The 24,349-nt window shown below is 44.4% G+C and overlaps 1 protein-coding gene across 2 annotated transcripts in view; it reads right to left on the bottom strand.

Moving 5' to 3' along the window:
• Window positions 1–2,823: 2,823 nt before the first annotated feature.
• LOC129854885 (growth arrest-specific protein 2-like) overlaps window positions 2,824–24,349 on the bottom strand; it is a 43,293-nt gene continuing 21,767 nt past the window's right edge. For both annotated transcript variants that reach the window (XM_055922018.1, XM_055922017.1), the window contains exons 4-8: window positions 18,541–18,682; window positions 15,510–15,573; window positions 13,515–13,686; window positions 11,711–11,818; window positions 2,824–4,607 (exon numbers count right to left, since the gene is read on the bottom strand). In XM_055922018.1, coding sequence (XP_055777993.1) covers window positions 4,407–4,607; window positions 11,711–11,818; window positions 13,515–13,686; window positions 15,510–15,573; window positions 18,541–18,682 — 687 coding nt within the window. In that variant the 3' untranslated portion in view covers window positions 2,824–4,406. The remainder of the gene's footprint in view (window positions 4,608–11,710; window positions 11,819–13,514; window positions 13,687–15,509; window positions 15,574–18,540; window positions 18,683–24,349) is intronic.

Below are 24,349 nucleotides of genomic sequence, written 5' to 3'. Positions count from 1 at the left end.
TAGGGGTCACTAAAGTATCACCATGGACATGTCCACCGGCTGGCTCTAGCAATTTGCCTGTGGATTTGATTTAATAGATGCCTTTAAAAGGTGTATGGTTGAACTATCAAAGGAAACAATACCTCTGACTTGCTTAGGTACAGAACAGCAAGACGCTCAAACCCTACACCCCAACCTGAGCACTGTTCTACCATCTCTTGGTGTAACGGATGTGAAATGGCTAGCTAGTTAGCGGGTACGCGCTAGTAGCATTTCAATCAGTTACGTCACTTGCTCTGAGACTTAAGTAGTGTTGCCCCTTGCTTTGCAAGGGCCGCGGCTTTTGTGGAGCGATGGGTAACGACTGTGCTTCGTGGGCGACCGTTGTTGATGTGTGCAGAGGGTCCCTGGTTCGCGCCCGTGTCAGGGCGAGGGGACGGTTTAAAGTTATACTGTTACATTGGCACTCCCGGTCTTACAGGAGGACAGCTCCCCAGTCCAAGCGCTTCTGTCCTGGCACCCCAATGGTACAACCAGCTTCCCCCTGAAGCTAGGACAGGGTCACTGCAGATTTCTTCTGATACCATCAAATCGTACCTCAAACAGCATTCCAAGTAATCTTTTCACCCACCCCCTTCCCTCTGATTCTACTTGGAGGACAAATGTTTTTTCTCTGCCTGTGATCTAGTTGTCCCACCTAGCTATTTGAAGAGTGCTAAATGACAAATGTAAAACAAATTAATAACTTCATATTCATAACATGGTAATGTAGCGTTTCCAAATAGTTAACTTCCATTATGATTGCGTTGTGGCCAAAAAACAATAACCCAGTAGAAGTCCCTGGATGTGGTAACTGGTAAGCCTGTACTTGTGATGGAAAATGATTACATGTGGTATTATAGCCATGACTTCTGTAGTGTAGCCCATCCAATCTACCTCCTCCCCATACTGTATTTATCTTGCTCCTTTGCACCCCAGTATCTCTACTTGCGCATTCATCTTCTGCACATTCTACCATTCCAGTGTTTAATTGCTATATTGTAATTACTTTGCCATCATGGCCTATTTATTGCCTTACCTCTCTCGTCCTACCTCATTTGCACATGTTGTATATAGATTTTTCTATTGTGTTTTATTCTATGTGTAACTCTGTCGAACTGCTTTGCTTTATCTTGGCCAGGTCGCAGTTGCAAATGAGAACTTGTTCTCAACTAGCCTACCTGGTTAAATAAAGGTGAAATACAATTTGGGGAAAACTATCACTCACTTTTCAGAATATACCCACTATTACAGCGATCATACTGTATGTTCACTTGCTACAGGTTTTCTATTTTTAGGTTGGATTTTTGCCACTTAGGGTCCACAGATTGTCACCGTCAGTTGTTACAACTGTGCTGGTTGCCATCTCAGTGGGAAGGTGTTTCACCTATTGGCCCAGGTGCTACTTAGGACTGGCTGGCCCAGTGCTCCAGTTGAGCATGAGAGGGCTACATCAGCTGAGGTGCGAGTTCAATTTGAAAGAAGGCTGAGTTTTTGTTTCCCCTGCTTGTTTTCGCTCCATAGTCTTTTTACTCCCTATTCTAAGTTGCTGTGGGTTTTTCCTTTTAGTTTGTCCTTTTTAGAGGCAAACCTAGTGGGCATCCATGATGGGTGTCTGTTAGAACCCCTTTTGAACTCTTGCTTGGTTTAGCATTCATTCAATTGTTACGTTTCCACAAGAGAAACTCAATGTTGCTCACAACAAAGGGAACTAACAAAGAAAATCACTGACAACCAAAGTACCCATGGTAACAAAAATGCTTTTAGTACCACATATTCCAGCCTCAATCCCAGACACAAAAAAATCAATAATCACATTTCTGTCAAATGCTTAATCTTTTATGGGTCATTCCACCTCCAAGCACAAGAATGTTCTGAAATTAATTTGTTAGAAACATAAGATTAGCATTCTTGCATCATTTTTGTTGAATTAGCTCTCAGAAATTAAGTAAATGTATTGCACCTAAACGACCGTCGTGACATGATAAAAACAGGGTCGTTAGTGACAGCAAGGTCCGGTGATGGATAACTCAAGCCTGCTGCTCACCGTCTTTTGTAGTTTACATCATCTAGAAGAGATGCAATCACTGTTGGGAGTGGTGTTCAACTGTAAACTACTCCAGCACCTCAAACTTCCGCCGGCATCTAAAACGAGAACCAGCATTTTGTTTTTTAATTCCGCTTCAAGCACTGATCACTGCTGTGGCCGACATCTAGGAGAGATGCAAGACCAGATACAGGAAGTCACATCCTCATCATGAACGTCGTAATTTCTCGCTCCGGTAGTAGGTAACCATCATCAGTTAGCTATCGTCAAAGGAACGATCTATAAATTCTTACATCCCAAATAACTAAATTATTATGGAGGGAATTCCTATCCGAGCGCGCGTAAACGGCAAGTAATTGCCTTTATTAAAAAATATAAACGGTTTTCTGACCTTGAATTTAAGCATGAGAATAGCATGCTATTCACCCGATATTCCTTTGGGGTGGAGATCAAAGAAATGAAGGTGTGGCAGAGGTGAGTCTACAGATTCTAACCTTGATTTAATTCCACCACCTTTACGCGTGATGAAACAATGAAACAAGGTCGATCACACAGTAATTTCATAGGATCTCCACGGTAAAACCCAAATAAACTGTCACTTTACTGTTAGTTTCATTACATTTTGCATCACTCCATTACATCGTTAGTTTAGACCCCCCCCCTCTCCCCCCCTCCCCCCCTCCCCCCCTCCCCCCCCTCCCCTCTCCCCCCCTCCCCCCTCCCCCCCTCCCCCCCTCCCCTCTCCCCCCCTCCCCCCCTCCCCTCTGTCACGTTCGTGTGGTTGTTCCTGATAATCACTAGCGGTAGTAGATCATATTAGCCTAACGTGTTACAAGTTGTGCAGTAATTTAGGACATGTAGCCTGATTGAATCATTAAGTAACTCCGACCACACCGTAGCAGGTTAGCCTGGCGTACGGTTCACGACGACGGGACCGTTGTCATCACAGTTCCATGATTAGTGGGGATAATGGTATAATTTATAGACTACTTTCAACCTCTATTGTACACATTTCCCACTTTCCAATATTTCATGGTTTGAACAATTGAATGTCAACTTTCAGGATGAATATAATCACTATTTTTGATTCACCAATATATGTTGTGCCTAAAAGTTATCCAAAACAGTTTTTTTATTATTCGAAATACACTGAACAAAAATATAAATACAACATTTCATGTGTTGGTTTCATGAGCTGAAATAAAAGATCCCAGAAATGTTCCATACTCACAAGAAGCTTATTTCTCTCAAATGTTGTGCACAAATGTGTTTACATCCCTGTTAGTGAGCAGTTCTCCTTTGCCAAGACAATCCATCCAACTGACAGGTGTGGCATATCAAGAAGCTGATTAAATTGCAATTGGCATGCTGGCTGCAGGAATGTCCACCAGAGCTGTGTGTAGAGGAGTATTTCTGTCTAATAAAGCCCTTTTGTGGGGAAAAATTCATTCTGATTGGCTGGGCCTGGCTCCCAAGTGGGTGGGCCTATCCCCTTCCCGGCCCAACCATGACTGTGCCCCTGCCCAGGCATGTGAAATCCATCGATTAGGCCCCAATGCATTTATTCCAATTGACTGATTTCCTTATATAACACTAACTCATCAAAATCTTTGAAATTGTTCCATTTTATATTTTTGTTCAGTATACTTTCCTAACCCTAAATAATATACAAGATCAGAGTATTTTTAAATCTACCAATTGGTGCTGAAAAGGAGAAGAATATGTATATATATTTAGATGGCTTTCTTTCATTGATCTCTAATATTCTGAACTGTTCTCTCCATGTATTCTAGTGAGTCTGACAAAATTTGAATTAAAAGGTACAGCGTATTTAAAGGGATGGTTTTAGTTAAATGTACTGAAAACCCTGTTGAATGATAACTCCACAAGAAAATCTGTTGGCCAGAAAGTGGGAGGGTTTTCAACGGTTTAATTGCTGCCATCTTTACTTCTTGCTGTGGTGGTGTGCGGCCATCTTTTACTTCTTGCTGCAGTGGTGTGAGGCCATCTTTTACTTCTTGCTGCGGTGGTGTGAGGCCATCTTTTACTTCTTGCTGCGGTGGTGTGAGGCCATCTTTTACTTCTTGCTGTGGTGGTGTGAGGCCATCTTTTACTTCTTGCTGTGGTGGTGTGCGGCCATCTTTTATTTCTTGCTGTGGTGGTGTGAGGCCATCTTTTACTTCTTGCTGTGGTGGTGTGCGGCCATCTTTTACTTCTTGCTGTGGTGGTGTGCGGCCATCTTTTACTTCTTGCTGTGGTGGTGTGAGGCCATCTTTTACTTCTTGCTGCGGTGGTGTGCGGCCATCTTTTACTTCTTGCTGCGGTGGTGTGAGGCCATCTTTTATTTCTTGCTGCGGTGGTGTGAGGCCATCACCAGGTAGCTGTCTGGGGTGAGGTCCTTGGTGTTGGAGGACATGGGAGAGATCTTCCCCTCCATTCTGGAGATCTGGAGCATCCGACATGGGTCGTGTTTCAGAAGGTAGCTCTCAAAGGTCTCCCAGCCTCCTCCCACACGCACCATCACATGCTTGTTGTGTAGCATCTAGGAGAAGAAGATTACTTTATTGTCCATTCATTGTTCACAAATTAAAATGTGTGTTCTGCTTTATCCCAGGCAAGGCGAATAACAAACATATGTAAAAACTGGGATAATCTTTAGCTGACAATATAATTTCATGGTGTAATACAGGGATATTAAAATCAGATCCTAGATATCTAGATTACTGCTGATTTTCTGTTCTACCTGATAATTAATAGCACCCACTTGGTGTCCCAGGTCTAAATCAGACCTTGATTAGAGGGGAAGAATAAAAATGGAACTGGCTTTGAGGTCCAGATTTGAAATGGCCTTTTGTATTAGTTGGCAATCTCTAGAATCTACAGCTAGTAACACTACACTGAGCGAAATATAAACAATATGTAAAGTGTTGGTTTCATGAGCTGAATTAAAAGATCCCAGAAATGTTCCATACTCACAAAAATCTTATTTCTCTCAAATGTTTGTGCACAAATTTGTTTACATCCCTGTTAGTGAGCATTTCTCCTTTACCAAGATAATTGAAACACCTGACAGATGTGGCATATGAAGAAGCTGATTAAACATGATCATTACACAGGTGCACCTTGTGCCGGGGGCCACTAAAACGTGCAGTTCTATCACACAACACAATACCACAGATGTCTCAAGTTTTGAGGGAGTGGGCAAATTTGTGTGCTGATTGCAGGAATGTCCCACCAGACCTGTTGCCAGAGAATTTAATGTTAAGTTCTCTACCATAAACCTCCTATTATATATCCTTTTAGAGAATTTGGCAGTATGTCCAACCGACCTCACAACCACAGACCACGTGTAACCACGCCAACCCAGGGTCTCTACATCCAGCCCCCCTTCTGTCTGTAATAAAGCCCTTTTGTTGGGAAAAACTCATTCTGATTGGCTGGGCCTTGCTCCAATGTGGGTGGGCCAGTCTCCCAAGTGGGTGGGGCTATGCCCACCCATGACTGTGCCCCTGCCCAGTCATGTGAAATCAATAGATTAGGGCCTAATTAATTTATTTCAATTGATTGATTTCCTTATATGAAATGTAACGTTCCTTTTTAATATTTTTGTTTAGTACAATATTTGCACATCAACAATGGCATTGTTGGATTCCTTTTCACTAATAAATGACTCAACTAGAAATCAACATGCTGTGGTTAACCAATACATTGTAATGTGGGGCTGAATTTTGTTCATTTAAATTACAACTGTTTATTCGCTCATGCTGCCTGCTACATATTGCACGTTTTCTGGGTGGGTTGGGTACCATGGCAACCTCTTACGCCACACCAATAAATAGCAGGTGAGGGAAATAAAAAGACACTGCCATTGTTATCAGACACAAACATTTGTTTTTTACTATCTTTGTTGGAACCAAACAATTGATTCTCATCCAAAACCTAAGCCTAAAATAGCCTTTTTCCTTGTGCGGATTGGGTAAAATGTCCCCACTTGTCCGAATTTTCATTGTTTTACTATAGTAAAACCAAACAAACAAAATAATAAATGTCCATAACCTCATACGTTGTGTTTTAACTGCATGGGAACCAGGTCATATGAATTCTACTAATGGTGTGATAAACAACAAGATAACAAATCAGATCAGAAGCTAAACATTTAGAGTGTCACTGACAGGAAGTACCAGTTTGACCCAGTGCAGACATACTGCTGATTGTTGGCCCTGATGGCCCTGTTGGCCCTGTTGGCCCTGATGGCCCTAATGGCCCTGATGGCCAAACACAACCATGTTAATCAGGTCTGAGAGGTAGAAGAGTATTCCCCACACCCATATACACTGTCTACACAAAAGTATGTGGACACGCCTTCAAATTAGTGAATTTGGCTATTTCAGCCACACCCGTTGCTGACAGGTGTATAAAATTGACCACACAGCCATGCAATCTCCATACACAAACACTGACAGTAGAATGGCTCTTACCGAAGAGCTCAGTGACTTTCAACGTGGCACCGTCATAGGATGCCACCTTTCTAACAAGTCAGTTAGTCACATTTCTGCCCTGCCAGAGGTTCCCTGGTCAACTGTAAGTACTGTTATTGTGAAGTGGAAACGTCTAGGAGCAACAACGGCTCAGCCGCGAAATGGTAAGACACACAATCTCACAGAATGGGACCGCTGAGTGCTGAAGCGCATAGGGTGTAAAAATAGTCTGTCCAACGGTTAAAACACTCACTGCCGAGTTCCAAACTGCCTCTGGAAGCAATGTCAGCACAAGAACTGTTCGTCGGGAGCTTCATGAAATGGGTTTCCATGGCCGAGCAGCCGCATACAAGCCTAAGATCACCATGCGCAATACCAAGCGTCGGCTAGAGTGGTGTAAAGCTCGCCGCCATTGGACTCTGGAGCAGTGGAAATGCTTTCTCTGGAGTTTTTCTAATAGATTTTTCACCTCTATTTAACCAGGTAGGCTAGTTGAGAACAAGTTCTCATTTACAACTGCGACCTGGCCAAGATAAAGCAAAGCAGTGCGACACAAACAACACAGAGTTACACATGGAATAAACAAACCTACAGTCAATAACACAATAGGAAAAAATCTATATACAGTCTGTGCAAATGAGGTAAGATTAGGGAGGTAAGGCAATAAATAGGCCGTATTGGCGAAGGAATTACAATATAGCAATTAAACACTGGAGTGATAGATGTGCAGAAGATGAATGTGCAAGTAGAGATACTGGGGTGCAAAGGAGCAAAAATAAATAAATACCAGTACGGGGATGAGGTAGTTGCTTCACCATCTGGCAGTCTGACAGATGAACCTGAGTTTGGCGAATTCCAAGAGAATGCTACCTGCCCGAATGCATATTGTCAACTGTAGAGTTTGGTGGAGGAGGAATAATGGCCAGGGGGTGTTTTTCATGGTTTGGGCTAGACTCCTTAGTTCCAGTGAAGGGAAATCTTAACGCTACAGCATACAATTACATTCTAGACGATTCTGTGCTTTCAACTTTGTGGCAAAAGTTGGGGAAATCCCTTTCCTGTTTCAGCACAAAAGCAAGGTCCATACAGAAATGGTTTGGTGAGATCGGTGTGGAAGAACTTGACTGGCCTGCACAGAGCCCTGACTTCAACCCCATCGAATGCCTTTGGCATGAATTGAAACGCCAACTGCGAGCCAGGCCTAATCGCCCAACATCAGTGCCCGACGTCACTAATGCTCATGGCTGAAAGGAAGCAAGTCCCCACACCAATGTTCTAACATCTAGTGGAAAGCCTTACCAGAAGAGTGAAGGCTGTTATAGCAGCAAAGGGGGGACCAACTCCATATTAATGGAATGAGATGTTTCATGTGCAGGTGTCCACATACTATTGGTCATGTAGATGGGGAGGGAGAGAGAGAGGAGGGAGGGAGAGAGAGAGGGGGAGAGCGAGAGACAGAGTTACTACTCTGCAGGAATTTTAATTAAACCCTCTTGCTGTTTGGGGTATTCGGCTGGGTTTCTGTATAGCACTTTGACATTGGTTGATGTAACAAGGGCTTTATAAATACATTTGATTGATAGTGCATGTAGCTTGCTCTCTGTCAAGCCTCCAGCAGCATAATATAATAACATCAAACATTTAACAGAATCAATCAACAGTCCATTGGCAGGGCAGTGGTTCCAATCATGACAGTATTGTCCCCAAGGCTCTGTGACTAGGGAATATAATGGGCTTTTGGTACAGAGGCCTTTTCAATCATGTGGTGCTGAGAGACAGGGGGACCCCAGCTAGATTTGTACCCAGCAGAGAGAGGGGAGCCTGGGGGTGGCCTGGTGGCCTCCTGTGATCTCAAAGTTTCAGACTGGTCAGTCCCCTCAGTAAAGGTACAACACATTAATTTACTGAGAAGGGCTGAGAAGGTCAGTCTCCACAGACTGACTGCTTGTGGGAGGCCAAGGGACAGGGGTATTCATTATTCTATATACTGTACACTACACTCAGCCTACATCCTTGGCTTTTTAGCTGGAGGATAAGGGACCAGCTTTGTATAAGCCAACACCCTTGGCTTTTTAGCTGGAGGATAAGGGACCAGCTTTGTATAAGCCAACACCCTTGGCTTTTTAGCTGGAGGATAAGGGACCAGCTTTGTATAAGCCAACACCCTTGGCTTTTTAGCTGGAGGATAAGGGACCAGCTTTGTATAAGCCAACACCCTTGGCTTTTTAGCTGGAGGATAAGGGACCAGCTTTGTATAAGCCAACACCCTTGGCTTTTTAGCTGGAGGATAAGGGACCAGCTTTGTATAAGCCAACACCCTTGGCTTTTCTCCTGAAGGACATGATTCCATTGCACCACAACACTTTTTATTTTGTCTTCAGATGACTGTGGGCTGAAAACTAATTTCTCTCCTAGCAAAGGATGATGTTTCTGACCTGTCAGCAATGCATTTTATTAGAGAAGACGCAGAGTGGAGAGAGAGAGAGGGGGAGAGCAAGAGAGAGGGTGAGAAAGGGAGAGGGCGTTACCATTCTGCAGGAATTTTAATTAAACCATCTCTCTCAGTGAAGGCAGAGCGCTGTGCTGAGAACCTAGAGTGAGATCTTGAGGGTCACACCTATGAACTGCTGGAATTGTCTAGCAGGAAGCGCACATATAAAAACACAGTAACAGACGTTCCATTCCATCCAACGCTGTAGAATCTAAGAGGTGCATTCTTGGGATTCTAATATGAAAAGCCATTTACAAAGAAGAATCAAGACTCTCGCCTTCGGTTGTGACTTGTCCTTGGTTGCTCAGCAACTCTCATGTATGGGTGAAAGAAACGCTGTCTATCGTACAAAAGGCAGTCAGAGAATGCTGGGTATTCACATTTTGCACGGAAAAACATATATTTTTTTAAGGGGAAAGCGTGCTTCCACATAGATAGACACTGGATGGTAATTTTGGTGGATATTTTTCTCCTCGTATATCCTTTTTTATTTTGCGATGTTTATGTTATGATCAGTGCACTGACGTTCACTGTATATTTCAGCTATCTGTCAGTAGAGGGCACTAAATCGGACCGAAAGGTTTATTTCAGACACTGAACACTGGTCCGTGTCCGGTGAAAACCCGGGCTAACATACAGAAGCTGTCTTATTCTCCAGTTGTGATCCAGCTGTCCATCCAGAAGCTGCGCTACCAGTAGAGGGTCTTTCTAGAGTGGATTGTCAGCACACCTCGAACTACAGTCCAGATCCTCCTTCCACAGCGTCCTCGTTCTCAGACGTGTGAATCCGGGTTGGAGGTTGCCAAGTAACCACAGATCCCAAGGGCACCAATGCTACCTCAACCAATCTGTACTTGTCAATAGAATTAATTGGTGCAAGGTGCTTTTTGTAAGGTCTGTTTGAGATACAGTATTTATTTAGCTACATAAGAAAATCACATTTTATGTAAATGGGAAGGATTATTAATAAGTGCCGTTAGCGCCATGGCAACAGTAATAGCATTATCCTCAAGCATCTTTTCTAATCCTATGGGCTATTTATCAAGCCTGTTGGATTGAACCTGAGGGCTCTCTTCTCCCAGTACAGTGGGTGAACCAGAACCACAGCAACCCTGGCTGACCCATAGAGATAGTCACCGGAGTCTAGATGGATAGAACCCATTTTAGCATGGACAATACAAGGAGTCCTTTTTATACATCTCTCCATGGGTTGGCCTCTTGGCCCAGACACAGACATAGTTGGAATATCATCACCAGTAAATGAAGCCTCACAGTAGCAGAGGAGCTGCTACCAGCAGAGACAATGGACGTCTGTCATCCACACAGTCAGGCAGTCCAAATATCAACACACTGCAATGTGCACCGTGGCTGTAACGGTATGAACGTGGTAGTGTTCCAAATGGAACCCTTTTATTTTAGTGCACTATTTTTGACCAGGGAATCTGGTCTAAAGTAGTGCACTACAGAGAGAATACGGTGCCATTTTGGGACAAGACTTGTGACCTTACATTGAGAGAAAGAACCTTATTGTTGGTGAACTAAAACCCCATATGATCCAGCCTGGATAAAACCCGGACATAAAAGTGACAGTTCAATAAACAACGAAGTCTGTGGGCAAAAATTGGAGTCAACTAAAATCCAGACTCATTCAATTCAGACTCATCAAATCTCAGAACAATGAGAAAAGAGTGGGTTTGCAATGGGGACAGAATAGGATAGTCATTCAACAGCCATCTGTAGTCATAGATGGTCTATGGTCCCTGAGGACACTGAGGAGCAATGGGCCTAAGTAAGAGATTCTGTAGACGGCGTACAATCCATATTCATACCTGGCGTGTCAACTCATATAAACAAATATTATATTATACTATAGGTCTACTATATTTATATACTGGGGGTCCTGGACATTACTGTAGCTTTTACTACTGTGTTTTTTTGTGTGGATAATACTGTAGTATTTACAGCATACTACAATTAGGTGATAATGCCCGAGAAGCAGGTGTTTGGAGAATATATTGACACGGTGTTGTTAGGCCCGAGATTAAGTCTATACTGTAGAATACGTACATTTTATATTAAGTACTACACATGATCGAGGGATACTACAGTACGTAGTATAGTATACTACAGTTTACAATACAATTCTATACGTTTACAATAGAATTCTATAGTAAGTACTATATATGTAGTATTTTTTCATATGGGAATATCCACAGCAATATGTAACACAACCCCAGTGTAAATCACTTACAGTAAATCATTTACACCAGATTTCAATGCTTCAGATTTGATCCCACCTAAAACCCTAAACAGTTGGTCAAAGTTATTTCGGCAGGGACTGTCCACGTCCACGTCCACGTCCAGCTGCCTGCGAGCTAAGTGGCTGAACCGTAACTAGAAAAACATGGTAGAAAAACAAGGTTCTTGTTCCAGAGGTTGGTCCAGGGGTTAAACCTCCATTTCACACCGTCTCTACAAACAACAACAAAAATACCAAAGGGGAGTGGAGTTCCCCTTTAAACAAGCAAAAACAAGGTTCTTGTGTAACAAGTTTTAAGATGAGGTGTCACCCACCCTGGTGAATAGCATGTTCTCTCCTACATGGTGTGTGTGTGTGTGTGTGTGTGTGTGTGTGTGTGTGTGTGTGTGTGTGTGTGTGTGATGTGTTGCACCCACCCTGATGAATAGCATCTTCTCTCCAACGCGGTAGCGGCCCTGGGCCTGTCTCTCCACACAGAACTTATTGGGACACTTGCAGGGAGGGTCCTCTGAGATATGCTTCACCTGACACACACACACACACACTTTAAAATCCTTGATTTGAAGACACAAATTCACATTTCAGAACAGATATCTGGACCCCTGGGGAAACAGACAGCACCTTCTCCTCCACACAGCAAGGCTGCCCATGACTGCTGACACAGAGCAGTACCTCTATCCTCATCTTATGTAGGCCTGTTATCTGAAGGCCAGGTACAGTCAGCCTGTAAACATGGCCCAGACTGTTATCTGAAGGCCAGGTACAGTCAGCCTGTAAACATGGCCCAGACTGCTATCTGAAGGCCAGGTACAGTCAGCCTGTAAACATGGCCCAGACTGCTATCTGAAGGCCAGGTACAGTCAGCCTGTGAACATGGCCCAGACTGCTATCTGAAGACCAGGTACAGTCAGCCTGTAAACATGGCCCAGACTGCTATCTGAAGGCCAGGTACAGTCAGCCTGTAAACATGGCCCAGACTGCTATCTGAAGGCCAGGTACAGTCAGCCTGTGAACATGGCCCAGACTGCTATCTGAAGGCCAGGTACAGTCAGCCTGTAAACATGGCCCAGACTGCTATCTGAAGGCCAGGTACAGTCAGCCTGTAAACATGGCCCAGACTGTTATCTGAAGGCCAGGTACAGTTAGCCTATAAACATGGCCCAGACTGCTATCTGAAGGTCAGGTACAGTTAGCCTGTAAACATGGCCCAGACTGCTATCTGAAGGCCAGGTACAGTCAGCCTGTAAACATGGCCCAGACTGCTATCTGAAGGCCAGGTACAGTCAGCCTGTAAACATGGCCCAGACTGCTATCTGAAGGCCAGGTACAGTCAGCCTGTAAACATGGCCCAGACTGTTATCTGAAGGCCAGGTACAGTTAGCCTATAAACATGGCCCAGACTGCTATCTGAAGGTCAGGTACAGTTAGCCTGTAAACATGGCCCAGACTGCTATCTGAAGGCCAGGTACAGTTAGCCTGTAAACATGGCCCAGACTGCTATCTGAAGGCCAGGTACAGTCAGACTGTAAACATGGCCCAGACTGCTATCTGAAGACCAGGTACAGTCAGCCTGTAAACATGGCACAGACTTCTTAATATCACCACAGCAGGCCTGCATTGATATCCAAGGCTGTTCAGGCCTGATGAGGGTCTGGTATTTAAGCATCTTGTCAGAAAAGGTCTGTTCAGAGGTGATGAGGGGCTGGTATTTAAGCATCTTGTCAGAAAAGGCCTGTTCAGGGGTGATGAGGGGCTGGTATTTAAGCATCTTGTCAGAAAAGGCCTGTTCAGAGGTGATGAGGGGCTGGTATTTAAGCATCTTGTCAGAAAAGGCCTGTTCAGGTGTGATGAGGGTCTGGTATTTAAGCATCTTGTCAGAAAAGGCAGACTCCATGTAACAGTCATATGAGCAGCCTACCTCCAGAATCAGCCCCTCTCTCTGGCCTCCCCCAACATTAACCCTAATTCTAACCTTAACCCTCTAGAAATAGCATTTCACCTTGTGGGGACTAACAAAATATCCCCAGTTGGTCAAATGTCTTGTTTGTTTACTCTTCTTGTGGGGATTTGTGTTATAGTTAAACACTTCCAGATTAGTAGGGAGGTCAATAAGGGTCTAAAACCACCACAAATTACTGGTAATCCTCAGAAATTCCCAGAAATATCCATGGAAAAGTTCAGCATTCCTTGAAATTCAAGGAATTTTACCACCCAACTCACTGCATCATCCAACAGCTTCCCTGTGCTCTTCTGGCTAGACAACGAGCACTTGGTAGGAGAGGGGGATGGAGAGGGGGTTGGAGAAAGGGAGACAGGTGAAGGTAGAGGTGCCATCTCCTCCTGTTCTATCTCCTTCTCTAGCTTGATAAGCCAAGGAGGCTCCACGTTGTACCTAAAGAAAGAGACAATTGGAAAATCAGTTTACATTAAGGTTACATTACTTAAGGGATAATCAACGAGGGGCTATGCGTTCTATGGAAAATCATTAACAACATGGAAGGTGTGTTCCACAACGCCTCAGCAGAGAATAATGAACAACGTGGAAGGTGTGTTCCACAACGCGCCAGCAGAGAATAATAAACAACGTGGGAAGAAGGTATGTTCCACAACGCGCCAACTGAGTGGAAATGACCTTTAACGGAGTTGCATTATTTTCCATCTCTTTTATACCATGGCTATAATTTAACACATTTCCCGCTAGAAATGTGTTACATTTGCCGGTAGAAATGTGTTCAACAGCCACTGAAGTAGCTAGCAAGTTAACTTAGATAGCTACAGTAGTTGCCGTGGTAACCAAACAGACTTGCTAGTTTAGCTAACCAAACCATCAGTCCTAGTTTGCTATTATGAAAATCGAATTCAACAATGCCAATAATATTTTCAATTCGACTTTTGCTTTTCAAAAGCAACTCAAACATAGAACATTTTAAGAACCATAGCCTTTTTAATTCTACCGTGAAAGTATACTGTGTGTTATAGGAAAATTACGCTCTAGAATGCCCTTCAAGCCAATCAAAAACAAGTATTCAACTATGCAATGGTTTAAAGTGACCTAGCAGTCAAAGCCACTGTTTTTGGATTATATATCCCACTGCAGCATGGGGTTGAATCTGGCCCACTGCTGTTTCAGCACACAGATTATATATCCCACTGCAGCATGGGGTTGAATCTGGCCCACTGCTGTTTCATCACACAGATTATATATCCCACTGCAGCATGGGGTTGAATCTGGCCCACTGCTGTTTCATCACACAGATTATATATCCCACTGCAGCATGGGGTTGAATCTGGCCCACTGCTGTTTCAGCACACAGATTATATATCCCACTGCAGCATGGGGTTGAATCTGGCCCACTGCTGTTTCAGCACTCAGATTATATATCCCACTGCAGCATGGGGTTGAATCTGGCCCACTGCTGTTTCAGCACACAGATTATATATCCCACTGCAGCATGGGGTTGAATCTGGCCCACTGCTGTTTCAGCACACAGATTATATATCCCACTGCAGCATGGGGTTGAATCTGGCCCACTGCTGTTTCAGCACTCAGATTATATATCCCACTGCAGCATGGGGTTGAATCTGGCCCACTGCTGTTTCAGCACACAGATTATATATCCCACTGCAGCATGGGGTTGAATCTGGCCCACTGCTGTTTCAGCACACAGATTATATATCCCACTGCAGCATGGGGTTGAATCTGGCCCACTGCTGTTTCAGCACACAGATTATATATCCCACTGCAGCATGGGGTTGAATCTGGCCCACTGCTGTTTCAGCACACAGATTATATATCCCACTGCAGCATGGGGTTGAATCTGGCCCACTGCTGTTTCAGCACACAGATTATATATCCCACTGCAGCATGGGGTTGAATCTGGCCCACTGCTGTTTCAGCACACAGATTATATATCCCACTGCAGCATGGGGTTGAATCTGGCCCACTGCTGTTTCATCCCTCTCTCAATCCCCAAAAAATTTAAATATTTTAGGAGTGGGACTGCCTCACTCCTTTAGATTTGATATTTTTTACAGACTGAGGATAATCGTTTGAGAGGATGTAATCAAAAGGTTAATTAAACTTCTAATTTAAATACACATTTATATAATATATAAACACACATACAAATTCAATTGATATTGAAGGCATTTTAATTGAATCTTTAAAAAAAAAGAAAAAAAAGAGGGAAAAATCACTGCTCAATTCTTTCTTACCGAGATGCTATCCTTCCTAGTTGGAGGAGACACAGACACACTTCCCGTGGCTGCTTGTGAAGAACTAATAGGAGAAATCAATATAAATGTATTCATTAAGCAAATGATCTTCCTAGCAACACATCTCAAATGACTAGGTGGTAATATTATCTCATTGAAACTGTGTTAAAGTGGTCTAAAACTCCTATACGCACATGCCAATGGGTATGAGAGGAAATGAGAAGTGTTTGTTTGTTAAAGATTGCCTTTTTTAAATATTGGTGTGGTAGTTTTTAGGTGAACATGAGTGTGGGGCTTAAAACAGCTACAGGAAGAAAAAAAATTGAAGATCGACAAAACAGGAATTTTTTGATTAAAACTAGACTTCCACGAACACAGTGACGATGGGGATAATGATGTGTGACACAGCACACCATGCATCATGACAGCAAGAGTTCTCCAAACCTGTTGTCGTACAGCTACACCCTGATGATACACTATTCAATCCATCACAGGGAAAAGAATGCAAGAAGGGGAAAGAGTGGGAACAGGACAGTTAGCTTATCTACCCTGTTGTAACAAACTGTGGTTGTGACCACACTACTAGCCTTGAGGGAACAGGACAGTTAGCTTAGCTAGCCTGTTGTAACACACTGTGGTTGTGACCACACTACTAGCCTTGAGGGAACAGGACAGTTAGCTTAGCTAGCCTGTTGTAACACACCGTGGTTGTGACCACACTACTAGCCTTGAGGGAACGGGACAGTTAGCTTAGCTACCCTGTTGTAACACACTGGTTGTGACCACACTACTAGCCTTGAGGGAACAGGACAGTTAGCTTAGCTACCCTGTTGTAACACACTGTGGTTGTGACCACACTGCTAGCCTTGAGGGAACAGGACAGTTAGCTTAGCTACCCTGTTATAACACAGTGTGGTTGTGACCACACTACTAGCCTTGAGGGAACAGGACAGTTAGCTTAGCTACCCTGTTGTAACACACTGTGGTTGTGACCACACTACTAGCCTTGAGGGAACGGGACAGTTAGCTTAGCTACCCTGTTGTAACACACTGTGGTTGTGACCACACTACTAGCCTTGGATGGACAATCAAGTTCTATTCCATTCTAGTCCTAAATTATCCAGATTTTGTTTTCACTGAATAAAAAAAATGTCTAGGAGCATAGCTGGCTGGGGTTGAAAACAAGAGAGGAATAAACCAACCATCAGCCAGAAAACTGACCAGGAGAGAGAAAAAACCATGAGAATCGTCTGCACCTCTACGGCTGATGTGGCCTTCATCAATCAGGTTTAAAAGCCTAGGTATTCTCATGCATATTTCAAGAGATGCTCTGAGATCATCTTCACATTAAATTCAGACTTGTGTTCCAAACGGAACACTATTCCCTATATAGGGCACTACTTTTGATCATGCCATAGGGCCCTGATTCAAAGTAGTGCACTATATAGGGAATAGGGTGCCATTTGGGACACAGACACATACTGCAGAACCTAGGCACTGACGTAGACTTTAACAGCATAGAAGAGAGCAACACGAAACTCCCCACTGTACGACTGAGTGAAACATTTAAATAACATTCTCCAGCCAGCCAGCCAGCTAACTCCCCACTGTCTGTCTTCTCTTACTCTGTGTTTCCTGTACAGTGAACAACTGTTTAAAATACACATTACAGTCCATATCAGTCATTTAGTAAGCCAAGGCAGTCACAGCAGTTTCAGGACAGTGCTGTCCAAGTGGGTATTATGTGAAGTCAGGCTATTGTGGATGGAGTCTGTGGACAACAGAAGATGAGCTGGTGTAGAGAGGAATGGAGAGGAGGGGATCGCTGGTCTCTGTCTGGGCTGTAAGTGATTTTGTTCGCTGGGGCAGGAAGACAGGACTGGGGAGAGAGGGGGACAGGACTGGGGAGAGAAGGGGACAGGACTGGGGAGAGAGGGGGACAGGACTGGGGAGAGAGGGGGACAGGACTGGGGAGAGAGGGGGACAGGACTGGGGAGAGACGGGGGTGGGGAGAGTGATGGAAAGATGAAGGGGGACAGGGGTGGAGAGAGGGAGGGGGACAGGGGTGTAGAGAGAGAGGGGGGACAGGGGTGTAGAGAGAGGGGGGACAGGGGTGTAGAGAGAGGGGGACAGGGGTGGGGAGAGAGCGAGGGGGACAGGGGTGGAGGGAGAGCGAGGGGGACAGGGCTGGAGGGAGAGCGAGGGGGACAGGGGTGGAGAGAGAGCGAGGGGGACAGGGGTGGGGGGAGTGCGAGGGGGACAGGGCTGGAGGGAGAGCGAGGGGGACAGGGCTGGAGAGAGAGCGAGGGGGACAGGGCTGGAGAGAGAGCGAGGGGGACAGGGGTGGAGGGAGAGCGAGGGGGACAGGGGTGGAGGGAGAGCGAGGGGGACAGGGCTGGAGGGAGAGCGAGGGGGACAGGGCTGGAGGGAGAGCGAGGGGGACAGGGCTGGAGGGAGAGCGAGGGGGACAGGGCTGGAGAGAGAGCGAGGGGGACAGGGCTGGAGAGAGAGCGAGGGGACAGGGGTGGAGAGAGAGCGAGGGGGACAGGGGTGGGGGGGAGAGCGAGGGGGACAGGGCTGGAGGGAGAGCGAGGGGGACAGGGGTGGAGAGAGAGCGAGGGGGACAGGGGTGGGGGGAGAGCGAGGGGGACAGGGCTGGAGGGAGAGCGAGGGGGACAGGGGTGGAGAGAGAGCGAGGGGGACAGGGGTGGGGAGAGAGCGAGGGGGACATGGGTGGAGAGAGAGAGAGAGAGGGGGGGACAGGGCTGGAGAGAGAGCGAGGGGGACAGGGGTGGAGAGAGAGGGGGACAGGGGTGGAGAGAGAGGGGGAAACCTGACCGACAGTGATCAGAGGAAGTGTACTCTTCTCACCAGGATTGAGATTAATTTCATTTCACTTCAGTGAATTCAGGAAACGTTCAATGCATTGTTCTAAAACCTAATGGGAGGGAACTGAGATTTGGTCAGTTGTCTTGTAGCTGAAATAATCAATACAGAACATTAAGGCAAATGGACACTCATCTGTACTCACCCAGTCCCTCAGACTCAAACAGGCAGGTCTCTCCCACCCCCACCTGACGACACCAGGTCAGGAAGTTAGCTGTGTTGTCCCTAGCAAAGAAGGAACCAGAGGGAGCGCTGGCACGACACGGGATCCTCCGACACGGGATGGCCTGAGAGAGAGAGAGATTAGACGGAGAGAGGTTAGGATTAGACGGAGAGAGGTTAGGATTAGACGGAGAGAGGTTAGGATTAGAGGGAGAGAGGTTAGGATTAGAGGGAGAGAGGTTAGGATTAGAGGGAGAGAGGTTAGGATTAGAGGGAGAGGGGTTAGGATTAGAGGGAGAGGGGTTAGGATTAGAGGGAGAGGGGTTAGGATTAGAGGGAGAGAGGTTAGGATTAGAGGGAGAGAGGTTAGGATTAGAGGGAGGTTAGGATTAGAGGGAGAGAGGTTAGGGTGAGAGGAAGAGAGGTTAGGGTGAGAGGAAGAGAGGTTAGGGTGAGGGAGAGAGGTTAGGGTGAGGGAGAGAGGTTAGGGTGAGAGGGAGAGAGGTTAGGGTGAGAGGGAGAGAGGTTAGGATTAGAGGGAGAGAGGTTAGGATTAGAGGGAGAGATTACAAAACCAAAGTTTGTCAGGTCATCCACCAGCTCTTCATCCAGTGGTGCTGACTCTGTGTTTATCAATGTGTGTCTGTGTCTTATTGGGAGAAACGCAGAAGATTCATTTCTGTTCCAACCAAATACAGTTGAAGTCGGAAGTTTACATACACTTAGGTTGGAGTCATTAAAACTCATTTTTCAACCACTCCACAAATTTCTTGTTAACAAACTATAGTTTTGGCAAGCCGGTTAGGACATCTACTTTGTGCATGAGGGCAAGTCATTTTTCCAACAATTGTTTACAGACAGATTGTTTCACTTATAATTCACTGTATCATAATTCCAGTGGGTCAGAAGTTTACATACGCTAAGTTGACTGTGTCTTTAAACGGCATGGAAAATTCCAGAAAATTATGTCACGGCTTTAGAAGCTTCTGATAGGCTAATTGACATCATTTGAGTCAACTGAAGTTGTACCTGTGGATGGATTTCAAGGCCTGCCTTCAAACTCACTGCCTCTTTGCTTGACATCATGGGAAAATCAAAAGAAATCAGCCAAGAAAATTGTAGACCTCCACAAGCAATTTCCAAACGTCTGAAGGTACTACGTTCATCTGTACAAACAATAGTACGCAAGTATAAACACCATGGGACCACGCAGCCGTCATACCGCTCAGGAAGGAGATGCGTTCTGTCTCCTAAAAATTAACGTACTTTGGTGTGAACTGCAAATCAATCCCAGAACAACAGCAAAGGAACTTGTGAAGATGTTGGAGGAAACAGGTACAAAAAAGTATCTATATCCACAGTAAACGAGTCCTATATCGACATAACCTGAAAGGCTGCTCAGCAAGGAAGAAGCCGCTGCTCCAAAACCGCCATAAAAACTGCACATGGGGACAAAGATCATACTTTAGGAGAAATGTCCTCTGGTCTGATGAAACAAAAATAGAACTGTTTGGCCATAATGACAATAGTTATGTTTGGAGGAAAAAGGGGGAGGCTTGCAAGCCGAAGAACACCATACCAACCGTGATGCACGGGGGTGGCAGCATCATGTTGTGGGGGTGCTTTGCTGCAGGAGGGACTGGTGCACTTCAAAATAGATGGCATCATGAGGTAGGAAAATTATGTAAATATATTGAAGCAAAATCTCAAGATATCAGTCAGGAAGTTAAAGCTTGGTCGCAAATGGGTCTTCCAGATGGACAATGACCCCAAGCATACTTCCAAAGTTGTGGCAAAATGGCTTAAGGACAACAAAGTCAAGGTATTGGAGTGGCCATCACAAAGCCCTGACCTCAATCCCATAGAAAAGTTGTGGGCAGAACTGAAAAAGCATATGCGAGCAAGGAGGCCTACAAACCTGACTCAGTTACACCAGCTCTGTCAGGAGGAATGGGACAAAATTCACCCAACTTATTGGGAGAAGCTTGTGGAAGGCTACCCGAAACATTTGACCCAAGTTAAAACAATTTAAAGGCAATGCTACCAAATACTAATTGAGTGTATGTAAACTTCTGACCCACTGGGAATCTGATGAAAGAAATAAAAGCTGAAATAAATCATTCCCTCTACTATTATTCTCACATTTCACATTCTTAAAATGAAGTGGTGATCCTAACTGACCTAAGACAATTTTTACTAGGATTTAAATGTGAGGAATTGTTAAATACTGAGTTTAAATGTATTTGGCTAAGGTGTATGTAAACTTCCGACTTCAACTGTATCTATTCTATCCGTAACAGAACAGCAAGGATGTGTCCTCCATTATGACGTCATAGTGTAATGATCCTTTCCCCAAAGAATTATCCAAGAGATATCTGTATCTCTCGTCAATGCTGCAGAAATGTTTTGGTACCCTTCCCCAGATCTGTGCCTGGACACAATCCTGTCTCTGCGCTCTACGGACAATTCCTTCTACCTCATGGCTTGTTTTTTGCTCTGACATGCACTGTCACCTGTGGGATCTTAAATAGACAGGTGTGTGCCTTTCTAAATCATGTCCAATCAATTGAATTTACCACAGGTGGACTCCAATCAAGTTGTAGAAACATCTCAAGGATGATCAATGGAAACAGGATGCACCTGAGCTCAATTTTGAGTCTCATAGCAAAGGGTCTGAATACTTATGCAAATAAGGTATGTTTTTATTTATTTTTTATACATTTGCAAAAATGTCAACTTGTTTTTTGCTTTGTCATTATTGGGTATTGTGTGTAGATTGATTTATTGTGTGTAGAACATTTAATTTAATCCATTTTAGTATAAGGCTGTAACGTTTCTAAAAGGGGTTTAAATACTTTCATGGAAAGTTTGTTTTTACAGAATCTGTTCGACTCGTTCATTCAAAATGACTCATCTTTCGACTCATTCTGTTCATTTGAGTCAGTAATGCCCAGAGCAGGCAGGACTCCATACCGGTGAACGATGAACAAAAAAAACTTGGAAGAAATCATGATTCTTAAAGCCATCTCGTTCACCATTTGGGGGACTTATTGAAGCTGTCAACTGTGACTGAAATTTCTAAAACTGTGCTTCAAACAATGTACATTTGTGATTGCGAGGCATATAAATAAGATAATTTATTGATACATCTGAAAACGAGGTCTAGTTGCAGGCGCAACTGGACTAGATTGTGAACGACTCTTAGCGGAATGGGAGATTCCGGGAGAATTGCCTCAATAGATTTATAATTCGTGAATTCAAAATATTCGTTACCGAGTTTAAGCGTTGAGCAGGAGGCAGCCGGTGTATATTTAAATTCTACAAAGCTATGTCCATCGATAACATTCAATAATCAATTGACTGCATTCATTCTTGCATCAATGATCAGTTCCACACATGTATTTTTCCATTTCTCTGCGAGCAGATAGTTGCTGGTCAGAACACGTCGCCGGAGCCACTGAATCGGAAGAGCGTGTATTAATCCTGCTGTAGATTTCATTGCGGCCGGCAGCTCTGTTAATTGACTAAAGTATTGGGGAGAAATTGGCCCCAGGTATATTAAGCAGCGAGTGCCATGTTCAATCTCTCATGAAATAACCTGCTTAGTAAGTGCTGAGGAGGAAGAAAAAGACATGGGGAAAGGTAATAAATCCTGAGAAGTAATATTGTAGCAGTCTGCCTAAATGACTGACCATCCTGAGAAGTAATATTGTAACAGTCTGCCTAACTGACTGACCATCCTGAGAAGTAATATTGTAGCAGTCTGCCTAACTGACTGACCACCCTGAGAAGTAATATTGTAGCAGTCTGCCTAACTGACTGACCACCCTGAGAAGTAATATTGTAACAGTCTGCCTAACTGACTGACCATCCCGAGAAGTAATATTGTAACAGTCTGCCTAACTGACTGACCATCCCGAGAAGTAATATTGTAACAGTCTGCCTAACTGACTGACCATCCTGAGAAGTAATATTGTAACAGTCTGCCTAACTGACTGACCATCCTGAGAAGTAATATTGTAACAGTCTGCCTAAATGACTGACCATCCTTAGAAGTAATATTGTAACAGTCTGCCTAACTGACTGACCATCCTGAGAAGTAATATTGTAACAGTCTGCCTAACTGACTGACCATCCTGAGAAGTAATATTGTAACAGTCTGCCTAAATGACTGACCATCATGAGAAGTAATATTGTAACAGTCTGCCTAACTGACTGACCATCCCGAGAAGTAATATTGTAACAGTCTGCCTAACTGACTGACCATCCCGAGAAGTAATATTGTAACAGTCTGCCTAACTGACTGACCATCCCGAGAAGTAATATTGTAACAGTCTGCCTAAATGACTGACCATCCTGAGAAGTAATATTGTAACAGTCTGCCTAACTGACTGACCATCCCGAGAAGTAATATTGTAACAGTCTGCCTAACTGACTGACCATCCTGAGAAGTAATATTGTAACAGTCTGCCTAACTGACTGACCATCCTGAGAAGTAATATTGTAACAGTCTGCCTAAATGACTGACCATCCCGAGAAGTAATATTGTAACAGTCTGCCTAACTGACTGACCATCCCGAGAAGTAATATTGTAACAGTCTGCCTAACTGACTGACCATCTTTCAAGCCCAGTCTCTACAACCATGACTTATTGAGCTCAGAGATAAATATTGGTTCACTTTCCCCTTATCTTCTTTTAGGGAGAGTGAACAGGTTTCTAGGTCAGACAAGCTGAAACACCACTTCCTCCAGAGTCTCAGTAGCTCTCTCCCTTCTCTCTACACCCTGCCTCTCTCCCCTCAATTCATAAGGGCTTTATTTAGTTTCAATTAAAATTCAAAGGGGCTTTATTGGATTGGGGAAACATATGTTAACATTGCCAAAACAAGCGAAATACATAAAACAAAAGTGAATTAAACTATTTAAAAAATGAACAGTAACCAGCAGCTCTGTAACAGACCCACACCAGCATCACCAGCTCTGTAACAGACCCACACCAGCAGCTCTGTAACAGACTGTAAGAAATTGTAATAGATACTGGAAACAAGTAATAACAACATTTCAACATAAGCCATCTTTTATACAAAATACACATACTCCTCATTTCTCTTGGACATATGCTGGACTCATTAAGACACCAACTACAGACACACACAATTCCCCTCCCCCATGATAACCACAGACACACACAACTCAAGGTTGGAGCACAAAACAAAGAACTATCTCAGGAACCAATGGAACGTTGACACCAGGCCTGATCAGGACTACCCAAGACCCAGATCGACCAATCGGAAGGCCAGACTTCCAGATCAACCTACTTTGCTTGTTGTCTATATAAAACTGTACAACTGTTTAAACTGCCTCTTTCCGGACGATTCCATACGAGTCAGACAGAAAGAGCCTTGCTGCAAGATTTTACTAAGATGTCTTTACATGTGATTAAACGGCCTTATTATAAAATTATCCACCTCGTCCTATTGTCTCCTCTTGTTCTCCTGTCTCCAGTAAACGTTTTATCAACAAGACCCACACCAGCATCAGCAGCTCTGTAACAGACCCACACCAGCATCAGGAGACCCACCATCCCCAGCTCTGTAACAGACCAGCATCAGGAGACCCACCATCCCCAGCTCTGTAACAGACCAGCATCAGGAGACCCACCATCCCCAGCTCTGTAACAGACCAGCATCAGGAGACCCACCATCCCCAGCTCTGTAACAGACCAGCATCAGGAGACCCACCATCAAAAGCTCTGTAACAGACAATACTTTTAGCCTGCCAGAAGTGCCAGA

This window comes from Salvelinus fontinalis, chromosome 5, assembly GCF_029448725.1.
Source record: "Salvelinus fontinalis isolate EN_2023a chromosome 5, ASM2944872v1, whole genome shotgun sequence".
Taxonomy (NCBI): domain Eukaryota; kingdom Metazoa; phylum Chordata; class Actinopteri; order Salmoniformes; family Salmonidae; genus Salvelinus; species Salvelinus fontinalis.
The sequence above is the reverse complement of the archived record's forward strand: the minus strand, read 5'-3'. Positions and strand labels throughout refer to the sequence as shown.